The sequence below is a fragment of the Pseudophryne corroboree genome, chromosome 7 (genome assembly GCF_028390025.1).
Source record: "Pseudophryne corroboree isolate aPseCor3 chromosome 7, aPseCor3.hap2, whole genome shotgun sequence".
Taxonomy (NCBI): Eukaryota; Metazoa; Chordata; class Amphibia; order Anura; family Myobatrachidae; genus Pseudophryne; species Pseudophryne corroboree.
Window position 1 is genome coordinate 346,188,459 of NC_086450.1, and position 21,026 is coordinate 346,209,484.

Below are 21,026 nucleotides of genomic sequence, written 5' to 3' on the forward strand. Positions count from 1 at the left end.
TCCTAGTGTAAATGATGTAGGACCCGTGTTTCTGCCCTGATACAGATTTCATTTCAGCTTCCTATTGCTCAAATAGGTGCAATATGTGCAGTGCAAACAGGCCCCTGGGTCCAGGGGGGTCCATACCGTTCACACTGCACCCATATATTATACTTACCTGCTGTGCGGGCACAAATCACTTGCAAAACGGAGAGGTCCCCGGGTACAAGGCGCGGGCACCATGTTTCCGGAGACCATAGACTCTGGCATTATGCCAGAATCTTCTGCTGCCGGAAGAGGAGGGGGCCCGCAACGGAGGCTGCACACGGATCCCCTCCTCTTTTAAAATGCCCCTGCCATATGGGCTTGTAATGAAGGGTCTCATCAGCTTTTTTTCTCTCACGGTTCATTAATTCTGTAAGGAGAGCAGGAAGAGGGGTGAAAGAAATACACAAATGGACCCTGCAAACTTTTGCTTTCTTGCTTCCAACATGGATTTGTAGAGATTAGATGATTTGTGTGTTTGTGGTGTTCTCTAGGCAGTTTCAAGGTCTGCTATGTATGGGGAAGGATGTATGGCCAATGCTGTTGATGTTGGGGATGGAGCCCAGGTTTCATGCAATTTACCACATGTCTTATTTTCCCTCTCGTCATTTATTGTTGCCTAATGAGCATTGCGGCATGCTAGGCCAACATGTGAGTGATAACGGTGTTGAGGAAAGGAATCAGATGTCTGGTATTTAGTACAAGACCTAGTAATCTGCCATTATACCTTTAAGTTGTTGTATACCCTTAATGTTCCTATTCCTATGTTATTCTAATAATAAAAAATAAACAATGCAATAGTTGTATTTCTCTGACGTCCTAGTGGATGCTGGGAACTCCGTAAGGACCATGGGGAATAGCGGCTCCGCAGGAGACAGGGCACATCTAAAGAAAGCTTTAGGACTACCTGGTGTGCACTGGCTCCTCCCCCCATGACCCTCCTCCAAGCCTCAGTTAGATTTCTGTGCCCGACGAGAAGGGTGCACACTAGGGGCTCTCCTGAGCTCTTTGTGAAAGTTTTAGTTTAGGTTTATTATTTTCAGTGAGACCTGCTGGCAACAGGCTCACTGCATCGAGGGACTAAGGGGAGAAGAAGCGAACTCACCTGCGTGCAGAGTGGATTGGGCTTCTTAGGCTACTGGACATTAGCTCCAGAGGGACGATCACAGGTTCAGCCTGGATGGGTCACCGGAGCCGCGCCGCCGGCCCCCTTACAGAGCCAGAAGAGCGAAGAGGTCCGGAAAAATCGGCGGCAGAAGACTTTCCTGTCTTCAGATAAAGGTAGGCGCACAGCACCGCAGCTGTGCGCCATTGCTCTCAGCACACTTCACACTCCGGTCACTGAGGGTGCAGGGCGCTGGGGGGGCAGCGCCCTGAGACGCAATAAATCATTAGAAAACCTTTTATGGCTAAAATAAATGCATCACATATAACGCCTGGGCTATATGGATGCATTTAACCCCTGCCAAAACATACAAGAAAACGGATGATAAGGACGCCGAGAAAGGGGCGGAGCCTATCTCCTCAGCACACTGGCGCCATTTTCCCTCACAGCTCAGTTAGAGGGAAGCTCCCTGGCTCTCCCCTGCAGTCACTACACTACAGAAAGGGGTTAAAAAAGAGAGGGGGGCACAAATTAGGCGCAGTATAAACAATACAGCAGCTATAAAGGGAAAAACACTTATATAAGGTTATCCCTGTATATATATAGCGCTCTGGTGTGTGCTGGCAAACTCTCCCTCTGTCTCCCCAAAGGGCTAGTGGGGTCCTGTCCTCTATCAGAGCATTCCCTGTGTGTGTGCTGTGTGTCGGTACGTTTGTGTCGACATGTATGAGGAGAAAAATGATGAGGAGACGGAGTAGAGTGTCTGTAATAGTGTTGTCACCCCCTGGGGGGTCGACACCTGAGTGGATGTACTGTGGAAATTGCGTGACAATGTCAGCTTTGTATAAAAGACAGTGGTTGACATGAGACAGCCGGCTACTCAGCTTGTGCATGTCCAGACGTCTCATATAGGGGCTCTAAAGCGCCCGTTACCTCAGATACAGACGCCGACACGGATACTGACTCCTGTGTCGACGGTGAAGAGACAACCGTGATTTCCAAATAGGGCCACACATTGCATGATTGAGGCAATGAAAAAAGTTTACACTTTTCTGATAATATGAATACCACCAAAAAAAAAAAAAAAAAGGGGTATTATGTTGGTGAGGAAAAACTTCCTGTAGTTTTCCTGAATCTGAGAAATAAAATGCGTGGGTTTCCCCCCGATAACAATTCATAATTTCTAAAAAGTTATTGGCAGTATACCTTTTCCCGCCAGAGGTTAGGGTGCGTTGGGAAACACCCCCTAGGGGGGATAAGGCGCTCACACGCTTGTAAGAACAAGGGCTCTACCCTCTCTTGAGATGGCCGCCCTTAAGGATCCTGCTGATAGAAAGCAGGAGGGTATCCTAAAATGTATTTACACACATACTGGTGTTATACTGCGACCAGCAATCGCCTCAGCCTGGATGTGCAGTGCTGGGTTGGCATGGTCGGATTCCCTGACTGGAAATATGATATCCTAGATAAGGACAGTATATTATTGCCTATAGAGCAATTAAAAGATGCATTTCTATATATGCATGATGCACAGCGGAATATTTGCCGACTGGCATCAAGTATAAGTGCGTTGTCCAATTATACCAGTAAAGTGGTCAGGTGATGCGGATTCCAAACGGCATTTGGAAGTATTGCCTTAAAAGAGGGGATGTACCCCAGGTCGCCTCTCAAAATAAGACGCCGTATTATCAGGCGCAGGCCTGGTTGGCAAGCGGACAAAAGGGTTCCTCTTTTCTGCTCGTGACAGAGGGAGAGGAAAATGGCTGCAGAGATCAGCCAGTTCCAAGGAACAGAAACTCTTTTCCGCCTCTGCCAAGCCCTCAGTATGACGCTAGGGCTTTACAAGTTCAGGCACGGTGGGGTCCCGTTCTCAATGAATTTCAGTGCGCAGTGGGCTCACTCGCAAGTAGACCCCTGGATCCTTCAGGTAATATTTCAGGGGTACAAATTGGAATTCGAGACGTATCCCCCTCGCCGTTTCCAAAGGTCTGTTTTACCGACGTCTCCCGCTGACAGGGAGGCAGTTTTGGAAACCATTCACAAGCTGTATTCCCAGCAGGTGATAATCAAGGTACCCCTCCTGCAACAGGGAACGGGGTATTATTCCACACTATTGTGGTACCGAAGCCAGACGGCTCGGTGAGACCGATTTTAAAATCTAAAATCTAAAATCTTTGAACACTTGCATACAGAGGTTCAAATTCAAAATTGAGTCACTCAGAGCAGTGATTGCAAACCTGGAAGAAGGGGACTACATGATGTCTCGGGACATCAAGGATGCTTACCTTCATGTCAAAATTTACCCTTCTCACCAAGGGTATTTCAGGTTATGGTACAGAACTGTCACTATCAGTTCGGACGCTGCCGTAGGGATGGTCCACGGCACCCCGGGTCTTTACTGAAGTAATGACCGTAATGATGATATTCCTTCGAAGGAAGGGAATTTTAGTTATCCGTTACTTGGACGATTCCCTGATAAGGGTAAGATCCAGGGAACAGTTGGAGATCGGTGTAGCACTATATCAGGTAGTGTTGCGGCAGCACGATTGGATTCTCAATATTCCAAAATCGCAGCTGGTTCCGACGACTTGTCTTCTGTTCCTAGGGATGATCCTGGACTCAGTCCAGAAAGAAGGTGTTTCTCCCGGAGGAGAAAGCCAGGGAGTTATCCGAGCTAGTCAGGAACCTCCTAAAACCGAACCAAGTCTCAGTGCATCAATGCACAAGGGTTCTGGGTAAAAATGGTGGCTTCCTACGAAGCAATCCCATTCGGCAGATTCCACGCAAGACTTTCCAGTGGAACCTACTGGACAAATGGTCCGGGTCGCATCTTCAGATGCTTCAGCGGATAACCCTGTCACCGGGGACAAGGGTATCCCTCCTCTGGTGGTTGCAGAGTGCTCATCTTCTAGAGGGCCGCAGATTCGGCATTCGGGACTGGGTCCTGGTGGCCACGGATGCCAGCCTGCGAGGCTGGGGAGCAGTCACACAGGGAAGGAATTTCCAGGGCTTATGGTCAAGCCTGGAGACATCTCTTCATATAAACATTCTGGAACTAAGGGCCATTTACAATGCCCTAAGTCAAGCGAAACCCCTGCTTCAGGGTCAGGCGGTATTGATCCAATCGGACAACATCACGTCAGTCGCCCACGTAAACAGACAGGGCGGCACGGGAAGCAGGGGGGCAATGGCAGAAGCTGCAAGGATTCTTCGCTGGGCGGAAAATCATGTGATAGCACTGTCAGCAGTGTTCATTCCGGGAGTGGACAACTGGGAAGCAGACTTCCTCAGCAGACACGACCTTCACCCGGGAGAGTGGGATCTTCACCCAGAAGTCTTCCACCTGATTGTAAACCGTTGGGAAAAACCAAAGGTGGACATAATGGCGTCCCGTCTAAACAAAAAACTAGACAGATATTGCGCCAGGTCAGGGGACCCTCAGGCAATAGCGGTGGACGCTCTGGTAACACCGTGGGTGTACCAGTCAGTGTATGTGTTCCCTCCTCTGCCTCTCATACCAAAAAAGAAGGAGAGGAGTAAGAACTATACTCGTGGTTCCGGATTGGCCAAGAAGGACTTGGTATCCGGAACTTCAAGAGATGCTCACGGACGAACCGTGGCCTCTACCTCTAAGAAAGGACCTGCTCCAGCAGGGGCCTTGTCTGTTCCAAGACTTACCGCGGCTGCGTTTGACAGCTTGGCGGTTGAACGCCGGATCCTGAAGGAAAAAGGCATTCCAAATGAAGTCATCCCTACCCTGGTCAAGGCCAGGAAGGACGTAACCGCAAAACATTATCACCGCATTTGGCGAAAATATGTTGCGTGGTGGGAGGCCAAGAAGGCCCCTACAGAGGAATTTCAACTGGGTCGTTTCCTCCATTTCCTGCAAACAGGACTGTCTATGGGCCTAAAATTAGGGTCCATTAAGGTTCAAATTTCGGCCCTGTCGATTTTCTTCCAAAAGGAACTGGCTTCAGTGCCTGAAGTTCAGACATTTGTAAAAGGGGTACTGCATATACAGCCTCCTTTTGTGCCTCCAGTGGCACCTTGGGATCTCAATGTTGTGTTGAGTTTCCTAAAGTCACATTGGTTTGAACCACTCACCACTGTGGACTTAAAATATCTCACATGGAAGGTGACGATGCTGTTAGCCCTGGCTTCAGCCAGGCGTGTGTCAGAATTGGCGGCTTTATCATATAAAAGCCCTTATTTAATATTTCATTCTGACAGGGCAGAATTGAGGACTTGTCCTCAATTTCTACCTAAGGTGGTTTCTGCATTTCACATGAAGCAACCTATTGTGGTACCTGCGGCTACTAAGGACTTGGAGGATTCCAAGTTGCTTGACGTGGTCAGGGCCCTGAAAATATATGTTTCCAGGACGGCTGGAGTCAGAAAATCTGACTCGCTGTTTATCCTGTATGCACCCAAAAAACTGGGTGCTCCTGCTTCTAAGCAGACGATTGCTCGTTGGATTTGTAGTACAATTCAGCTTGCACATTCTGTGGCAGGCCTGCCACAGCCAAAAATCTTAAAATGCCCACTCCACAAGGAAGGTGGGCTCATCTTGGGCAGCTGCCCGAGGGGGTCTCGGCTTTACAACTTTGCCGAGCAGTTACTTGGTCAGGAGCAAATACGTTTGTAAAATTCTACAAATTTGATACCCTGGCTGAGGAGGACCTGGAGTTCTCTCATTCGGTGCTGCAGAGTCATCCGCACTCTCCCGCCCGTTTGGGAGCTTTGGTATAATCCCCATGGTCCTTACGGAGTTCCCAGCATCCACTAGGACGTCAGAGAAAATAAGAATTTACTTACCGATAATTCTATTTCTCGTAGTCCGTAGTGGATGCTGGGCGCCCATCCCAAGTGCGGATTGTCTGCAATACTGGTACATAATTATTGTTACCAAAAAAATTCGGGTTATTGTTGTAGTGAGCCATCTTTTATAGAGGCTTCTCTATTATCATGCTGTTAACTGGGTTCAGATCACAAGTTGTACAGTGTGATTGGTGTGGCTGGTATGAGTCTTACCCGGGATTCAAAATCCTTCCTTATTGTGTACGCTCGTCCGGGCACAGTATCCTAACTGAGGCTTGGAGGAGGGTCATGGGGGGAGGAGCCAGTGCACACCAGGTGGTCCTAAAGCTTTCTTTAGATGTGCCCTGTCTCCTGCGGAGCCGCTATTCCCCATGGTCCTTACGGAGTTCCCAGCATCCACTACGGACTACGAGAAATAGAATTATCGGTAAGTAAATTCTTATTTTCTAACATAGGTGATTTTAGACACTAATGTGGGAAAAGTGAACATAGACCATGAGGACATGTTTGGGAAGACTGCTTTACATTATGCCATACAAAATGGAAATACCAAGACTATGAAACTACTTCTGGACAATGGCGCAAAACAGGAAATTCCCGATGAAGATTCTAAGACTGTTTCGGACATTGCTCTTCCGAAGATGCAGTCCGAGTAAACATTAATTGCAATACTGCAAGCAGGAAAAAAAAATGGGGAAACAGTCTGTAATACTGTGAAAGCTCAGATAGATGGAACTGGATCTGTTGGGTAATTGAACACAGAATTTGAAGGCAGAAAAGAACCCACAGGCCATCTCACCTGCCATGTGTCGTCTCTTATTTGGTTTTGGTTCCTGATCCCCACATTTTCTTTTCTCTCTCTTTTTCTCGGCCATGTAACAGTGTGTACAATAAGGGAAAAGATGCTCCAAAAATCCAGCCCTGCAACAATAGCTGCTTTGTGACATCATGCGCCAATCGGTAGATCACTGCGCCCCTGGTGGTGGTATGGAAGGTAGATAGTAACTAGGTCAACAGTAACTAGGTCAACAGGGTCTTTAGGTCAACAGGTCGACATGAGTTTTTTTGGTGTAGTTTTCTTCGTAAAGTGACTGGGAACCCCAATTAGTGAACCGTGTCCCCTCACATGGCTCGCTATGCTTCGGGCAAGGTGCCTCGCTCCGCTACCGCTTTGCTCGGCACAGATTACCGTTCCATTCATAGTCCACGTGGATTGTTAAGTATGAAACGATTCAAAAAAAGAAGAAGAAAAAATGTGAAAAACTCATGTTGACCTTTTGACCTGTCGACCTAGAACATGTCAACCTAGAGACCCCACTTGTGCAGCTTTAAATACAAATCAAATGTCCATTTGAGATAGAATAAAACTTATATAAATGTAACTTTACGAATGAAAGTGTTTTTTCACCAAATTAGATTTTGATTTGGCGCTACTACTGTATATGTACAACACAACCACAGAAACATTAAAATACAGATTTTATTTTTATCCACTTTTGAAATAAAACACTTTGGCAGAGAGACAGCTAATAGGACAGTTTTAAAAACTTTTACTAGGACAGGTACAAAGTATTCCCCAAGAATCCTGCACAAACAAATACAACATGCTGTAATGGCCTATTTTATCTGACCTCTTGTGTTTATCGCTTGTAACCCTGTGTTTGTTTATTCATAAACATTCAGTTAATATCATGTGAGAAACCGCTAGTTTCAGCAACATACCAAATAAAGTGCTATTAAATGCTGAAACATACATTTACATACATGTATATAAATGTTTTGTAGTGTACATACTGTATAACATTAGGCTGCTTCAATTGACCTAAATAAAAAATGAATACAATATTAATTAAAGCAGCATTGCCATCAAATGCCGTAAACAAATAATACAATGTGACTGGTGTATAGAACTTTGCTATACCTCTGCTTAACAGATAAACACCTATGACAGGCTATCACACAGGAGCCTTTCATACAATGCTGCCTGTATTTAGGATCATAGTAGAAGCCATTCAATAAGAAAAGTTCTGTATAAAAACAAGTACAATTAAAAAGGGAGATATATGAAAACTTCTATATAGGACAGGTAGAGTAGTTACCCATAGCAACCAGCTTCTACCAATCATTTTATAGAATTGACTTGATAAATGAAAACTAGAAGCTGATTAGTTGCAGTCCTCTTTAGAAGGTTTGCTACTGTATATCCCTCTTAGTGAGAAACATCCAAGTTCTGGCAGCATTGGAACCCCTCTCAAATACTAGAGGATTTTCCACGGGTGTAGTATGGTATGCCGGCGGCCGGGCTTCCGGCGACCAGCATACCGGCGCCGGAAGCCCGACCACCGGCATACTGACAGCGTGGCGAGCGCAAATGAGCCCCTTGCGGGCTCTCTACGCGTGCCACGCTATCTATTCTCCCTCCAGGGGGGTCGTGGACCCCCACGAGGGAGAAAAAGTGTCGGTATGCCGGCTGTCAGGATTCCGGCGCCGGTATACTGTGCGCCGGGATCCCGACAACCTGAATACCACCCTTTTCCACCAGCTGTTTTCCTGCTGAGCAGTGACAGCCGTGAGAAGGACATCACAACAAATATGGGAGGGAGTGCAGTGCTTAAAAACGACAAACATCTGTAGTGTTTAATTACAAAAATATATTGACAAATAAACTTCTTCGGATACATATTTTGTTAAAAATGACACTGGTACTCCATTCTACAGGCAAGAGCACCATGATCCTGGAGTTATATTAGTTGGCTCGCCATGCAAAACACAGAATGGATACAGTAGGACCAAACATTCACAATTTAAAATAAATAAACCCATTTGTTTCTCCCTTTCTCATAGGATAGGTAATGCATTCCCACCTACAGTTTTCCAGGCACATTCCTCCATAGAACATGTTACTGTGAGGTTTAACTTTAAGACATTGTTATCAATAATAAAAGTCCACATTAGCCTAGCCAAATGTTGTAACCCCATGTAACTGGGGGAGCTACATTCTAGAATGTGCGTAATAAACAGTAAGCCGGGAGAACAACGTAGCACAGGTCACACTGTCACATAGTTGCTTTGGTTCAGTAGACATAGAACTATACATGCCCTTGTTCCCTTTACAGATCATACGCTGTGTTAGATATAGATGGAGTGCGCTTCTGTCAGTTGTTTGATAAGGAACATTTTGTCTCTGCTCTCCTGCAAACAAGCATAGAACACTTCTTAGCCAAATGTCATTGTACATTACAGTAACTTGCTAGAACAGATATGGGCTGAGCCATTAAAGATTAAAGAGACAGAATACTAATTTTCCAAGTCAGTAATATAAGGTTATTCCCAGGAACATAGAAACATTGCCTGCAATTATCAGGCTGTGGTACCTTTCCAGAGCCGGTGGGTGGGCTGTTTTATTACCTATTTCAGTGTTGTAGTTCCAGCTCAAATGTATGTGTTGGCGCAGAGCAACCTGCACATATTAATCGTAATATAATCAAATAAGATTTGTGCCATCCTTATTTAATTCTGCACATAATGATCAAGAGTAAGGATTGGGGAAAGCCCTAATTTTCTGTAAGAAACTGTGTATTTAGATTTAGGAGTCTTTTCTGCCTAGTTTGTGCAACATACCCCAAGTGTTTACTATTTTGAGCCTGGACAGTATAAAGATTTATAATACACAAGTAATACAGCAGATAAACGATTACACATAGGTCATAATATCATATTCTTACCATGACCAGATGTTCCTGCAGCTGCTCCACCACCCTCTTGTGGGCGCCTACCAATGCCATGAAGTAGAACATAACCAGGCTGCAGAAAAAGAGAATACTATGTGACCATTTACACTTCATGGAACGGATCAATGTCCTAGCATTATTTATTATTTAGCGCAACAAGTAACTCAGGTATTTGGATTACCGGCCATACCTGCTAGGGCATTAGGATTCTTCCCAGGCACCTTATGGACATGACCGGTGTTTTTACCCTACATGTGACAACAGATGTATCTGCAGAGCTCACATCCTCCACCTCAGTTACTGTGCTACTGTACGTAATTACTGACCTGAGCCGGAGCCATTGCTGCAATTACCCTCTGTACATCTGTACTAGTTCATGTAATCTCTTTTATAATCATCGAAAACTAACCCCCCCCCCCCCCCCCAAAAAAAAACAAAAAAAAAACTTTCATTAATAAAACAAAAAATTATTTTAAAATAGAAATAATAGACACAAAGATAATAAAGGGAATTGATGGAGTTAAGAAAAGAGCACGGTGGGGAGTGACCTGTGTATGACTGGAATCTGTCTGACTCATTAACTTCCAGGCAATAATAAGCCAAGATGAACTTAAATTGGAATATCTGTCTAATTGCTAAAGGCAGGGTTATAATGATGTGAATCACACCCCCATACACACAGTTGCCTTTGCACATCTTGAGGGAAGACCTATAAATGATATGGGGCAATTCTCCGTGATGCATGGGACAGGTACACAAATTCAAACTACATACTTCTAGTAAATATCAAGATTTTAGTTATAGGGTAAGGCATTGCTACTGAGCAACTACGTTTTCATATAACAACAATTTCTTCACAGACCAGTTTAAAAGGGAAAAATGAAATGTAAAAGCGTGTGATGCATGGGACTTTGTTCACTTTCTGGACAATCACCCTATAGAATTTCATGCCACCAGGTCCAAAAAAATATTTTTAAGGCAAAATAAGCATGCACATTATTATAGTTTTCATTTGTATTAATTACCAGAGTCATATTCTAAAACATTTTTGAAAACTTACCATGACAACATAAAAAATGGAACAGCAAAGGATTCTGATGCGATTACATAAATGGTCTTCTTTAGGCCTTCTGGAAACTGGTCCACAGTGCTTGGAATGATTTGCCAGGATGTGTTATAGTTCAGGAATGGACCACATGCTTTAGAAGCCGGTATTCTGCAGATTGAATCATACATTGTTATTCTGCTGAGGTGTGTAAAGAGACAGGTCTATAGGGAGAGCCTTACTTACTGGGCAATTCCAATTCCCACCGGGACGCATGCAAGGATCAGGCCAATTAGTAGTACCACCTGGAAGAAGAAATTGGAGCTAGAGGCACGGAAAGGCCTAGTAGCCGGTCTACAGTTTTCCATTAGAGTAATCTGAAAAAACAAATAGTAATACATATGCATCATTTATTCGTTTATGTACTACAGACACTTCTTCACTGAGAAAGAAATAATCTATGACTATATATTTAAAGATCTACCTTTTTAACATAGAATATAATGAAGTACTTTAAAGCTGCTATGGCTGGAAGAAGTGGGGAATAGAAAGTTCCAATCCAGCAGATTGTCTGTCCATACACAATCTCCAGTACATTCTGAGGGATCTCAAACTCCTGCTGGCCCCACCACTGAACTGGTTTCCATAAGCAATAGGTGACCAACAACCTAAAGGACAGAGAACAATGGTTATCTGCGAAATAAATCTTTTACACAGGAATCATTTGATGGCTTTGATCAGTCTTTAGATATGTGGTGCAATACTAATCCATCTGTCTGTCCATCATTTCCACCTGTTTGGGTGGAATCAGTCATTTTTTTACATAGCACTGCTGAATTACAACATGTACTGTTGAATCACTGCGGACACCACAAATGTGAGGATCACATCTACAACTAATGTGGTTAAAAGAAAAGATTCAGCTACAAGCGTAAAGGTGGGTACACACTAATAGATATATCTGTAGATCAATTGATCTGCAGATATATCTATGGACGGATCGGGCAGTGTGCTGTGCATACAGACTGCCCGATCCGTCAGGGACGGACGTCATGAACTGGGCGGGCGTGTACACACGCCCGCCCAGTTCAGCTGTCAATCAACGCCGGCCGCCGCAGCATGTGTACAGGCGGTCGGCCGACTGCCCCGTACACACACAGCGACGCTCCAATATATCGGTAGATATATTGGCCGTCGGCTGTGCTGCACGGCCGACGCGATACGTCTGTGAACGACGGAGTTCACAGACGTATCGGCCGTACACACTGGCCGACGGTCCCGCGATATATCGGCCGTTCAAGAGAACGGCCGATATATAGACCAGTGTGTACGGGCCTTAAGATAGGTCTAACAGTTACATATTTCTAGTCAATAGGCTAAAAAAAAGTAACAAAAGTTCATCAAAACCAGATTTTCACTACCTGTCAGCAAGAGAATGCCATGGGTACACATCAGTAATCATAACCACAACATGTTACACAGTTGGTAACCGGCAGTTGGGATACCAATGCAATCCCAACGGCGAGCGCAGAATGTCGCCTCGCGGGCTTGCTGCGCTCACCACGCTAACTTATTTCCCCTCGGAGGGTGGAGTGGACCAGCCCCCGAGTGTGGATTCGGAGCCCTGGTCGGGATTTTAACCGCCGAGATTCCTATGGATGTCGGAATTCTGGCATCAGCATTATGACCGCCGGGATCCCGACCGTTGGGAAACTAACTGCTTCCCATTATACACCAATAATGACATACAAGATAAGATTACAGTAAAATAAAATTCTGTGCCATGTTACTGCTCATCTGTACTTTGTGTGCAAGTTAAACAAACCACCCACTTCTCTTTAAAATTACTTTAAGACATGTATATTTTCATTAATGAATTGTCTAATTGCTGCATTGTAGCACTACAAATACATATTCAGACTCAATTGCACATATATAAGTGTCACGCATCCCATGAATCAGTGCAGTGTGTTTTTTTTTCACATCGCATTGCAGTTAAGACGCACATTCAAGCAAAAAAGATGCCTGGCAAAGTCAAGTCTCACGGGACCCGGCTCGCAGAGGAGGAATGTTTGGCAAGACTGCAGCAATAGTGTATAAGGACACATATGTAGCTCCGTGAGCATTGCAGGGTTAATAAAATATGTAAAGTAACATTTTGGTGTACCTATATAGAAACCATATACAAGTTTCAAAAAACAAAAGAACACATGCAACAGAACCATTAGATTGGATCTTTACGTGTGTACAAATAGAACTTTCTTCATCATCCTAGTTTGTTGGCTGGTGAAGGGTCTTTGCAAGTAGAACTTAACTGCACAATTTTATAAACTGTGTTCCAAGGCAAAATCTATGGCAGGAAAATCTGCCGTGTATTTTACCTCTTCCAAATGCCAGGCTAAAATACCAAGTAGACAACAGGAACCAGATGCCCGATGAGCACCTTGTAATGCAGTTATCTGTCTGCGGCATGTTCATGTCATGGATGGGGACGCAGCCAATACAGTGGAGCTTATCTGGGTGAGATCTTTAGCTCAATACATCACTGAACAAGTAGCAAGAATCCTTCTGTTCCTCTCATCAGGGTTCTTGGGTTTAATTGTCTCACTCAGGATTAGTTAGAGTCATTACAGTGGCAGAGTTGTAGTCACCTTGGGGTCAGGAAAGTAGAACAAGTATACTAAAGAAGCATTTGAGTACTTGAGTCAGACTAGTCTGGATGCAGATCTTAGATACCAGAATTTCAGCTTCAGCAGACACTCCATGCCAGACTCTTTGGCCAAGCTCCTTGGAAGCTGAATTATAGCTGAATTAGTCCAGAATTAAACAAAATCAAAAGGCCACAGGGATTCAGAGTTATTTTATTATACAGGGAATACTCCCAGAGCATGGGCATAACTATAGTGGGTGCAAGGGGTGCCACTGCTATGGGGCCCAGAGGCTTAGGGGGGGCCTGGACCCAGGTTATAAAGTTGAAGACATTTCCCCGCCCCTTCCCACATGAAGGAATAGGGGAATGTCCACTGGTCAGCCACAGCTGGCCAAAAACGTTGAAAATACTGCATCAGAGGGACATGCTGGACAATCCTGCATGCCCAACCCATCAATATTTTTGGATCGGTCATCCGAATACACGCTGCAATTATCTGGCCGTTGATATTGGATGGATCGCCCAGATAATTGTAGCTTGTATGCCCAACATAAGCAATTGGGTCTGATCCAGTCTGAATTGTGTGACATTAGATTTTCAGGGAGAGGAGTGTAAAGTGGAAGTTATAATGGTAAGGGGGCACTGTAATGTATAATTCAAACTGGAGGCCACTGTAATGTGGAACAAAATAAACTGGAGGGCACTGTAATGTGTCATAATCTGATCTGCTCATTGCAATGTAGGAGGGCACTATTATGTTACATAAGTAGTACTGGAGCACTATAATATGGCACAATATGACATGGAGGCATTACAGTGTGGAATAATATGAACTGGGGCAAAGTAACGTGGGATAATTCAAGCTGAAAAGAACTCCAATGTGACAAAGTATGAACAGGGGGCACTGTAATGTGGCATAATATGAATTGGGGACACTGTATGTCACAATATTAATGGGGTTACTGTGTGGCATAATGTGCACTAGCAGCCCTACAATGTGACATCACGTAAACTAGAGAACTACAATGGTTCACAAAATAACCTGGGGCACTACTATGGAGCATAATATTAACTAGGGCACTACTATGGTTCAGAAAATGAACAAGGGCACTTTTATTGGGCAGAAAATTAATAAAAGAGGTCTTCCAATAAGCACTGGGAGAGCAGCCACTTCAATACGTTATTATGGGGCCCACAAAGTTCTGGTTACGTCACTGTCCCAGACCCAAGATTTCGGTTTTCAGCTAAATCAAATAGTTCAATATCTAGGGTACAGTTTAATTCTTACGGAGCGGACATCATACTGGAAAACAGATCTGGCCAGTACTACGCCCTCTGATAAATAGGCCGCGCATGGTTCCTACACCCACCTGTGTTATGTGGTAGGAGTCATTGTCCAGCTGTTCTGAAGCCAGTAGCAGGCTTCCTCCTTGTACACACACGGCCTGAGTCGCACACTATCCGCACGCAACACCAATGTTCAGGAGAAATGGATTTAACGCAAGTACAGAAATCCTATTTTTTCTCCCCAAATGAACATCTTAGAAAATCCCACCTTAAATCTAAAAGATATTCTTTGCAGTATGTTACTATATGGGAATACAACATCTGAGCGTCACCAGTTTTATAACTTGTGTCACTACGTATACAGTATGATTGGGCTGCAATGTATAACTGATGCAAAACTGATCCTCATACAGTGTACTCTAACATAAAGCTCAATAGAACGTACTATTTAAGGAGAAGAGTGCTCTTGCAATCACCATGTTTAGTGAGATATTTTTAATATATTACATTTTTTTGTATTTTGTCGCCTTTTTATAACTTGTAGCTTGTTCTGTGCCTAAACAGGTTTTGCTACGCTATTGTATCATCCAAACCGTAAAGAAAATACTTTAGTTTCTGTACAGCCACATTACAAATAGACTTACAGTACCATTGCACGTTCTGATAGGAGTGTTATTTTACTTTACTAGGTAGCTCATTACCTCCTAACCAGGGGTGTGTAACCGGTGCAGCCACGCAGAGCCCATGGCCCTTGCTTCTGGAACGGCACACTGCAGCCAGTATATCTGCAGCATTGCCGCCCATAGCAATCGCTGGAGCTACAGAAAGTCCCTTCCTGCCTCAAAAGGTCCACTATCGTCCCAGTCCCAAAGAAACCCTCTATCACGAACCTGAACAATTACAGGCCGATAGCACTGACGTCTGCGGTCATGAAAACATTTGAGCGTCTGGTTTTGAATCACCCGAAAATTGTGACTGGCCGCCAACTGGACCCCCTACAGTTCGCTTATCGATCGAATCGGTGTGTCGAGGACGCAGTCAACCTGGGCCTGCACTACATTCTACAGCACCTAGACATTCCCGGGTACCTACACGAGGGTCCTGTTTGTCTATTTCAGCTCGGACTTCAATACAATTGTCCCCAGCATCCTCCTCTCCAAATTACTTAGCCTAGGGGTCCCAGAAGCTACCTGTTCCTGGACACAGGTGTGAAAGCGGGGGAATTTACCTTTCAAGCATGGTCCATTAGTACAGGGGCCCCCAGGGCTGTGTCCTCTCACCCCTGCTCTTCTCCCTGTACACAAATGACTGCACCTCCGAGGCGCAACCAGTAAAGATCATCAAATTCGCCGATAACACCACCATCATCACCCTCATCAAGGACAGGGACAAATCGGCCTATAGACAGGAAGTAGACTGGTTGGCTCAGTGGTGCAGCCACAACAACCTTGAGCTTAACCCCCTCAAAACTGTCAAGATGATAGTGGACTTCAGGAAGAAGTCAGCTAGTGCACCTTCGCTAACGATTGCTGACAATGTGGTATAGCTAGTGGACTCCTTCAAGTTCCTAGGGACCACAATCTCCCGGGACCTTAAATGGGGGTCAAACGCTGACACCACTGTCGGGAAAGCGCAGCAGAGGTTGTTCTTCCTCAGGCAACTAAGGAAGTTCAACATCCCACAGAAGCTTCTGCTCCTCTTCTACTCCGTGATTGCGGAGTCGGTATTGTGCTTCTCGATACTGTTATGGTACGGCTCCACTACCGCGAGGGACAGATGGAGGCTTCAAAAGGTGGTGAGAACCACAGAGCAGATCAGGGCCAACCATCCCTCAGTCCAGGACCTGGACCTGTCCACAGCTAAAAAGCGGGCAACGAAGATAGTAAAAGGACCAGCTACACTCCAGCCACAGCATGTTTAACTTGCATCCTTGAGGCAGGTGTTACAGGGCCTTCCCTGCCGGGTAGCCTCAAAAGTTTCTTTCCCCAAGCGGTCCACCTGCTGAGCTCCTGAACACTGACTGACTAGACATATATGTAACTCACTTGTGTCCCTACGATATACCTATCTGTATGACTTTCTTGCCAACTGCTCCCCATCCTGCTTATCTGTTACCTACTTGGCTGTTGTATAGCAAACGGAAGACAAATTCCTAGTATACGCAGGTATACCTGGCCAATAAAGCGGATTCTGATTCTTTGGACGTTACTGGCAGGCACCCTGCAGTGTTTACAGCTGCTCGCAGCGTAGCATCTTCAAAATGCCAGCGGCCCCACCCCCTATGCAAAACATCATGCACAAAGGGAGCGGGGTCAGTATTAGACACTCAGAGACCTCCTTGCCTAACATTGGTTCTCAACTTCAACCATCACATGTTCCTAGCAATTATGTTTTTTGAGGATTTCTGCCTGTGGAAACAGGTGGGGTAATTAGTGACCAGTAAAATAGATTAAATCACCTGTGCATGATTAGAGAAATCAGCAAACCATGAATTGTTGAAGGTACTTGAGGACTGGAGGTGAGAACCACTATCCTAACAATGAAGGCCTTCAATGTTCCTTTGCAGATCAGTTGGATGTGATAATGTACAGCATATGCCCCATGTCACCTAATTCCAATACTGTTCTCGCCTAAATAATAATGCAAACTTACTTCCTTGGGAATTCAATAAAAATTGTTATTGCCACAATTATTATAAAGTCAAACATCATAAGCTTGTACATTTCTTGTCCCACTCGTGATTCCCAGCACTGTAAAAAGACAAACAAACAGTAGTTATCAAGCAGTGTAAAGAGTAGAGAAGAAGCCCATGGCAAATTTATGGATTGGGTACGGGATCCTGACAGTCAGGATGCCAGCGGTCAGAATACAGACTGCTGCATCACGACGGTTAGAATGCAGACACATTTTAATAAGCATGCTAACCCTTATCCGTACGTCGGCCTAACCCTAAACCTCCCCTAGTGCCCTAATCTACCCCTCACTACCTAGCCCAAAGCCTCCCGGCATACTTATGTTCGGGATGCTGGCTGTCTGGGTTCCAGCGTCGGAATTCTGAACAGAGTCAGGATTCCAATGCCGGTCTTATGACCGCTGTCATCTAGAACTCTAGATTTTTAATATTGCTATTTGTGTTATACTGGTTTTGAGGTATTTTTCTGTAAAACAATTTTAGGTTTATATATGAACATCGTTTTGATACTGTATATATAGATTTAAATGTTCTTTAATTATGAGTGAAATAAAATGATCCTCCTTACTTACCTATAACAATATTTGTTCACTTATGTGTTTGCCCTGGGAGTGAAGGACTGAACACCCCAGGTATTTGTATCTATTTGTATTAACAAATAATTTGCATTCCACACCATCTGATTGATCTTTTTTAAATACGGATTTCTTATTACCGAGTAAGCTGATTGGATCTCCAGGCAGTTTAAATCTCAACACTCATGATCAGATTCCACAATCAAACTAGGGCTCAGACATTATGGGTTTAATCACATTATATTAGAGTCATTGGTCCAGTGCAGGAGAAAAAAATATCTTGGGAAATACAGATTGTAAGCTCTATAAGCTCTGGGGCAGGGACTGACGTGAGTGACTCTGTAAAAGCGGTGCGAAATATATGTGCACTGTATAAATAACTGTTAATAAATAATAATAATAATGAAAACTTTCCTTCCAAAATACAGTAGATCAATCAGCATAAAAATGTAAAATTATTCTGTAGCAGTGATCATTATCTAGTTCAAAAGGAATCACAGGGAAGTGCTGGCTTACCGGGTAGTCTTTATAGTTGTATCCACAAGGCTGGCAGTTCCGGTTTGAGCATGAAGTGATTTTAGTCCATAAAGAGATAAGCAGTATAGCAATGCTAGCCAACCGTACAAACACACACCTAGAAGACAGTATTTCAGGACCACAGAACTCCATTTACAGGTTATATTTCTGGTTACAAGTGTACAGTATTTCCTTCTAAATAGCAACTGATTGTTACAAAATGTGATTTCATCATTATGTCTTCCACTCAATCAGTATCATCCATAGTGCAGTCTGTATCAAATTAGCTCAGCATATGCTTTATCATATTGCACAGCATTACAGACTGCCACATGGTAACACATGCTATATCAGAGCAGGGCGCCGGACAAAAATTACATACAAAGCATCCCTTGTAGGCCTTTAGTAAGTTTGTGATTATAATTCTGGTAGTTTTGGTTTCAAGTGATCATCAGTAATCATCAACGAAATAATGGATTAAGCTATGGTCCAATTTAATGGAGTGATACAAGACTAAGGGGTCTATGTACTAAGCATTGGAAAAAGATAAAGTGGACAAAGATAAAGTCCCAGGTAATCCGCTCCTTACTGCCATGTATTTGAAAAATTACAATTATGAGCTGGTTGGCTAGCAATTTATCGTCGTCCACTTTCTCTCTCTCCAAAGCTTAGTACATAGACTCTAGAAGTACATGGAGGTTTACGATATAGGGGTCTATTTACTAAGCCTTTGATGGAGATAAAGTGGACGGGGATAAAGTACCAGCCAACCAGTTCCTAACTGCCATGTCACAGGCTGGGTTTGAAAAATGACAGTTTTGAGCGGATTGGTTGGTACTTTATCTCCGTCCGCTTTACCTCCATCCAAGGCTTAGTAAATAGACCCCTTAATAACAGACATTCCCCATCAACTGCCTGTAGAGTACTCCAGTGAGAAATCACCATTCCCTCATGACATACTATAAAAACAGCAACAACAAAATAAAAATAAAAAGTTTCCTTTGTGCATACCTTATAAGTGTAAAGCGAATCTCAAAGGCTGGGGCATAATCTTCATATCGTACTATAGTTTCAAAGATGAGTGGCGTGATAAAGTTGGCAATGGTGATGACTATAGATGGTAGATATTCCACCAGCAAGCTCAGTGTGTCAGTTTTTTGAGAGCTCATCTGTAAAGATATCAGAAAGAGATTTGTGTAACAACAATACAAGAGAAGAAGATTAGCATAGATACTTAATAACAATAGGTTTAGCAGGGCGGAAACTAGGATTTCTGTTACCCAGGGCAAGGCAGTAATTTGGTGTGGGGGGAGCGGGACTCTACTGTGTCAGTTGATACGGGTCCCTCTATTCTTGCACAATGCTTATTAATCACAACAACAGGACATCAGCTAAAGATGGGTCGGGGAAGCTCCAGCTGGTGGCCCCATGAGAGACTGGGGCTCAGGGGTACCCGCCCCCCTGTGCCCCCCCCCCCCTCCCTTATCTGTTCCTGATTTTCCCTCTGAAGCCTACCCCCACCACAGCATGCTTCTGACTCATCACGGGTTTACTCGCTTTTTGTCTCTGACTGACTTGGCACCCCCCCAAATCCCCCTCCTTAGTTGCGACCCTGAGTTCAGCATAAAAATGTTTGTTTTGGTTCTCTAGTGTTGATACTCACAGCACTGGTGTGTTCCTGTGAATAGGCTGTAGCCAAGTAGATTGCATAAAAACAGACACATAATACACCAATGACAATAATATTCAAAAATAATCTCAAGAAATAGATTCTAATGGTCTCTCTTCGTGTCCGCTTCTCTTTCCTTTGGCGTATCCTTTCTTCTGCCAGGTCTGTCTGAGAGTACAACAAAATTCATTGATGTTTAACAGGCATGGCACATAATTTCTTTTCATTAAAATCTGTAGCTAGGTCAATTTAATGCAAAGTTATTGACATGCTCATAGGATTAAGTTAAAATCTATTATTCTCTCTATTTCTATTATATACATACACGCAGAGCTGAACCTGTGATAGGGCTCGTTATAATAATTCAAGCGATTATGCTCACTGAAATAAGCAACAGAAACTCGGTGTAAATCCCCACACACAAAAAGGGTACAATTAATAAAGTGCGGGTTTACAAAAGTGGATGTGTTGCCCGTAACAACCTATCAAACTCTAGTTATAATTTTGTCAAACGTACCAAATTAATGATCGCCAAAATCTGACCGGTTGTTACAGGCAATACTTACACTTTTGAAAACCCATGAATTTACCTCAAAGCCTTAATAGATTGCACACTGATAAATACAGCAAGCCCTATTTATGTAGTCTCTTCATTTAGGACGGAGACTGAATCATTCCCTGGGCCGGATTCAAATCATATCGCACCCACTATCTCCCATCTAATGTGACGGGATATAGAGGGGCGATATTTAAATGTGCCCCGCTTTCACGTTGATCACGCCGATTACAGTCTGGTCTAGGCACGTCAAGCACCTAAAATCAGACTAAAGTAATTTGCGCGATCGCGAAGAGCTCCGTTTGGGCGCCCAAACAGGTCTCTTTACACGCATTTCAGCTCGCTACCTCTGGGGGTA

At 44.1% G+C, this 21,026-nt stretch overlaps 2 protein-coding genes across 5 annotated transcripts in view; one reads left to right on the plus strand and one right to left on the minus strand.

Moving 5' to 3' along the window:
- The window catches only part of LOC134945238 (uncharacterized), a 95,697-nt gene extending 88,256 nt beyond the window's left edge, over window positions 1-7,441 (plus strand). For all 3 annotated transcript variants that reach the window (XM_063934402.1, XM_063934403.1, XM_063934404.1), the window contains one exon: window positions 6,403-7,441. In XM_063934402.1, the coding sequence (XP_063790472.1) occupies window positions 6,403-6,603 (201 nt within the window). In that variant the 3' untranslated portion in view covers window positions 6,604-7,441. The remainder of the gene's footprint in view (window positions 1-6,402) is intronic.
- The window catches only part of TMC7 (transmembrane channel like 7), a 135,331-nt gene continuing 121,714 nt past the window's right edge, over window positions 7,410-21,026 (minus strand). For both annotated transcript variants that reach the window (XM_063934405.1, XM_063934406.1), the window contains exons 8-16: window positions 20,107-20,280; window positions 19,455-19,612; window positions 18,444-18,561; window positions 17,313-17,410; window positions 11,208-11,391; window positions 10,970-11,100; window positions 10,739-10,894; window positions 9,673-9,751; window positions 7,410-9,139 (exon numbers count right to left, since the gene is read on the minus strand). In XM_063934405.1, coding sequence (XP_063790475.1) covers window positions 9,077-9,139; window positions 9,673-9,751; window positions 10,739-10,894; window positions 10,970-11,100; window positions 11,208-11,391; window positions 17,313-17,410; window positions 18,444-18,561; window positions 19,455-19,612; window positions 20,107-20,280 — 1,161 coding nt within the window. In that variant the 3' untranslated portion in view covers window positions 7,410-9,076. The remainder of the gene's footprint in view (window positions 9,140-9,672; window positions 9,752-10,738; window positions 10,895-10,969; window positions 11,101-11,207; window positions 11,392-17,312; window positions 17,411-18,443; window positions 18,562-19,454; window positions 19,613-20,106; window positions 20,281-21,026) is intronic.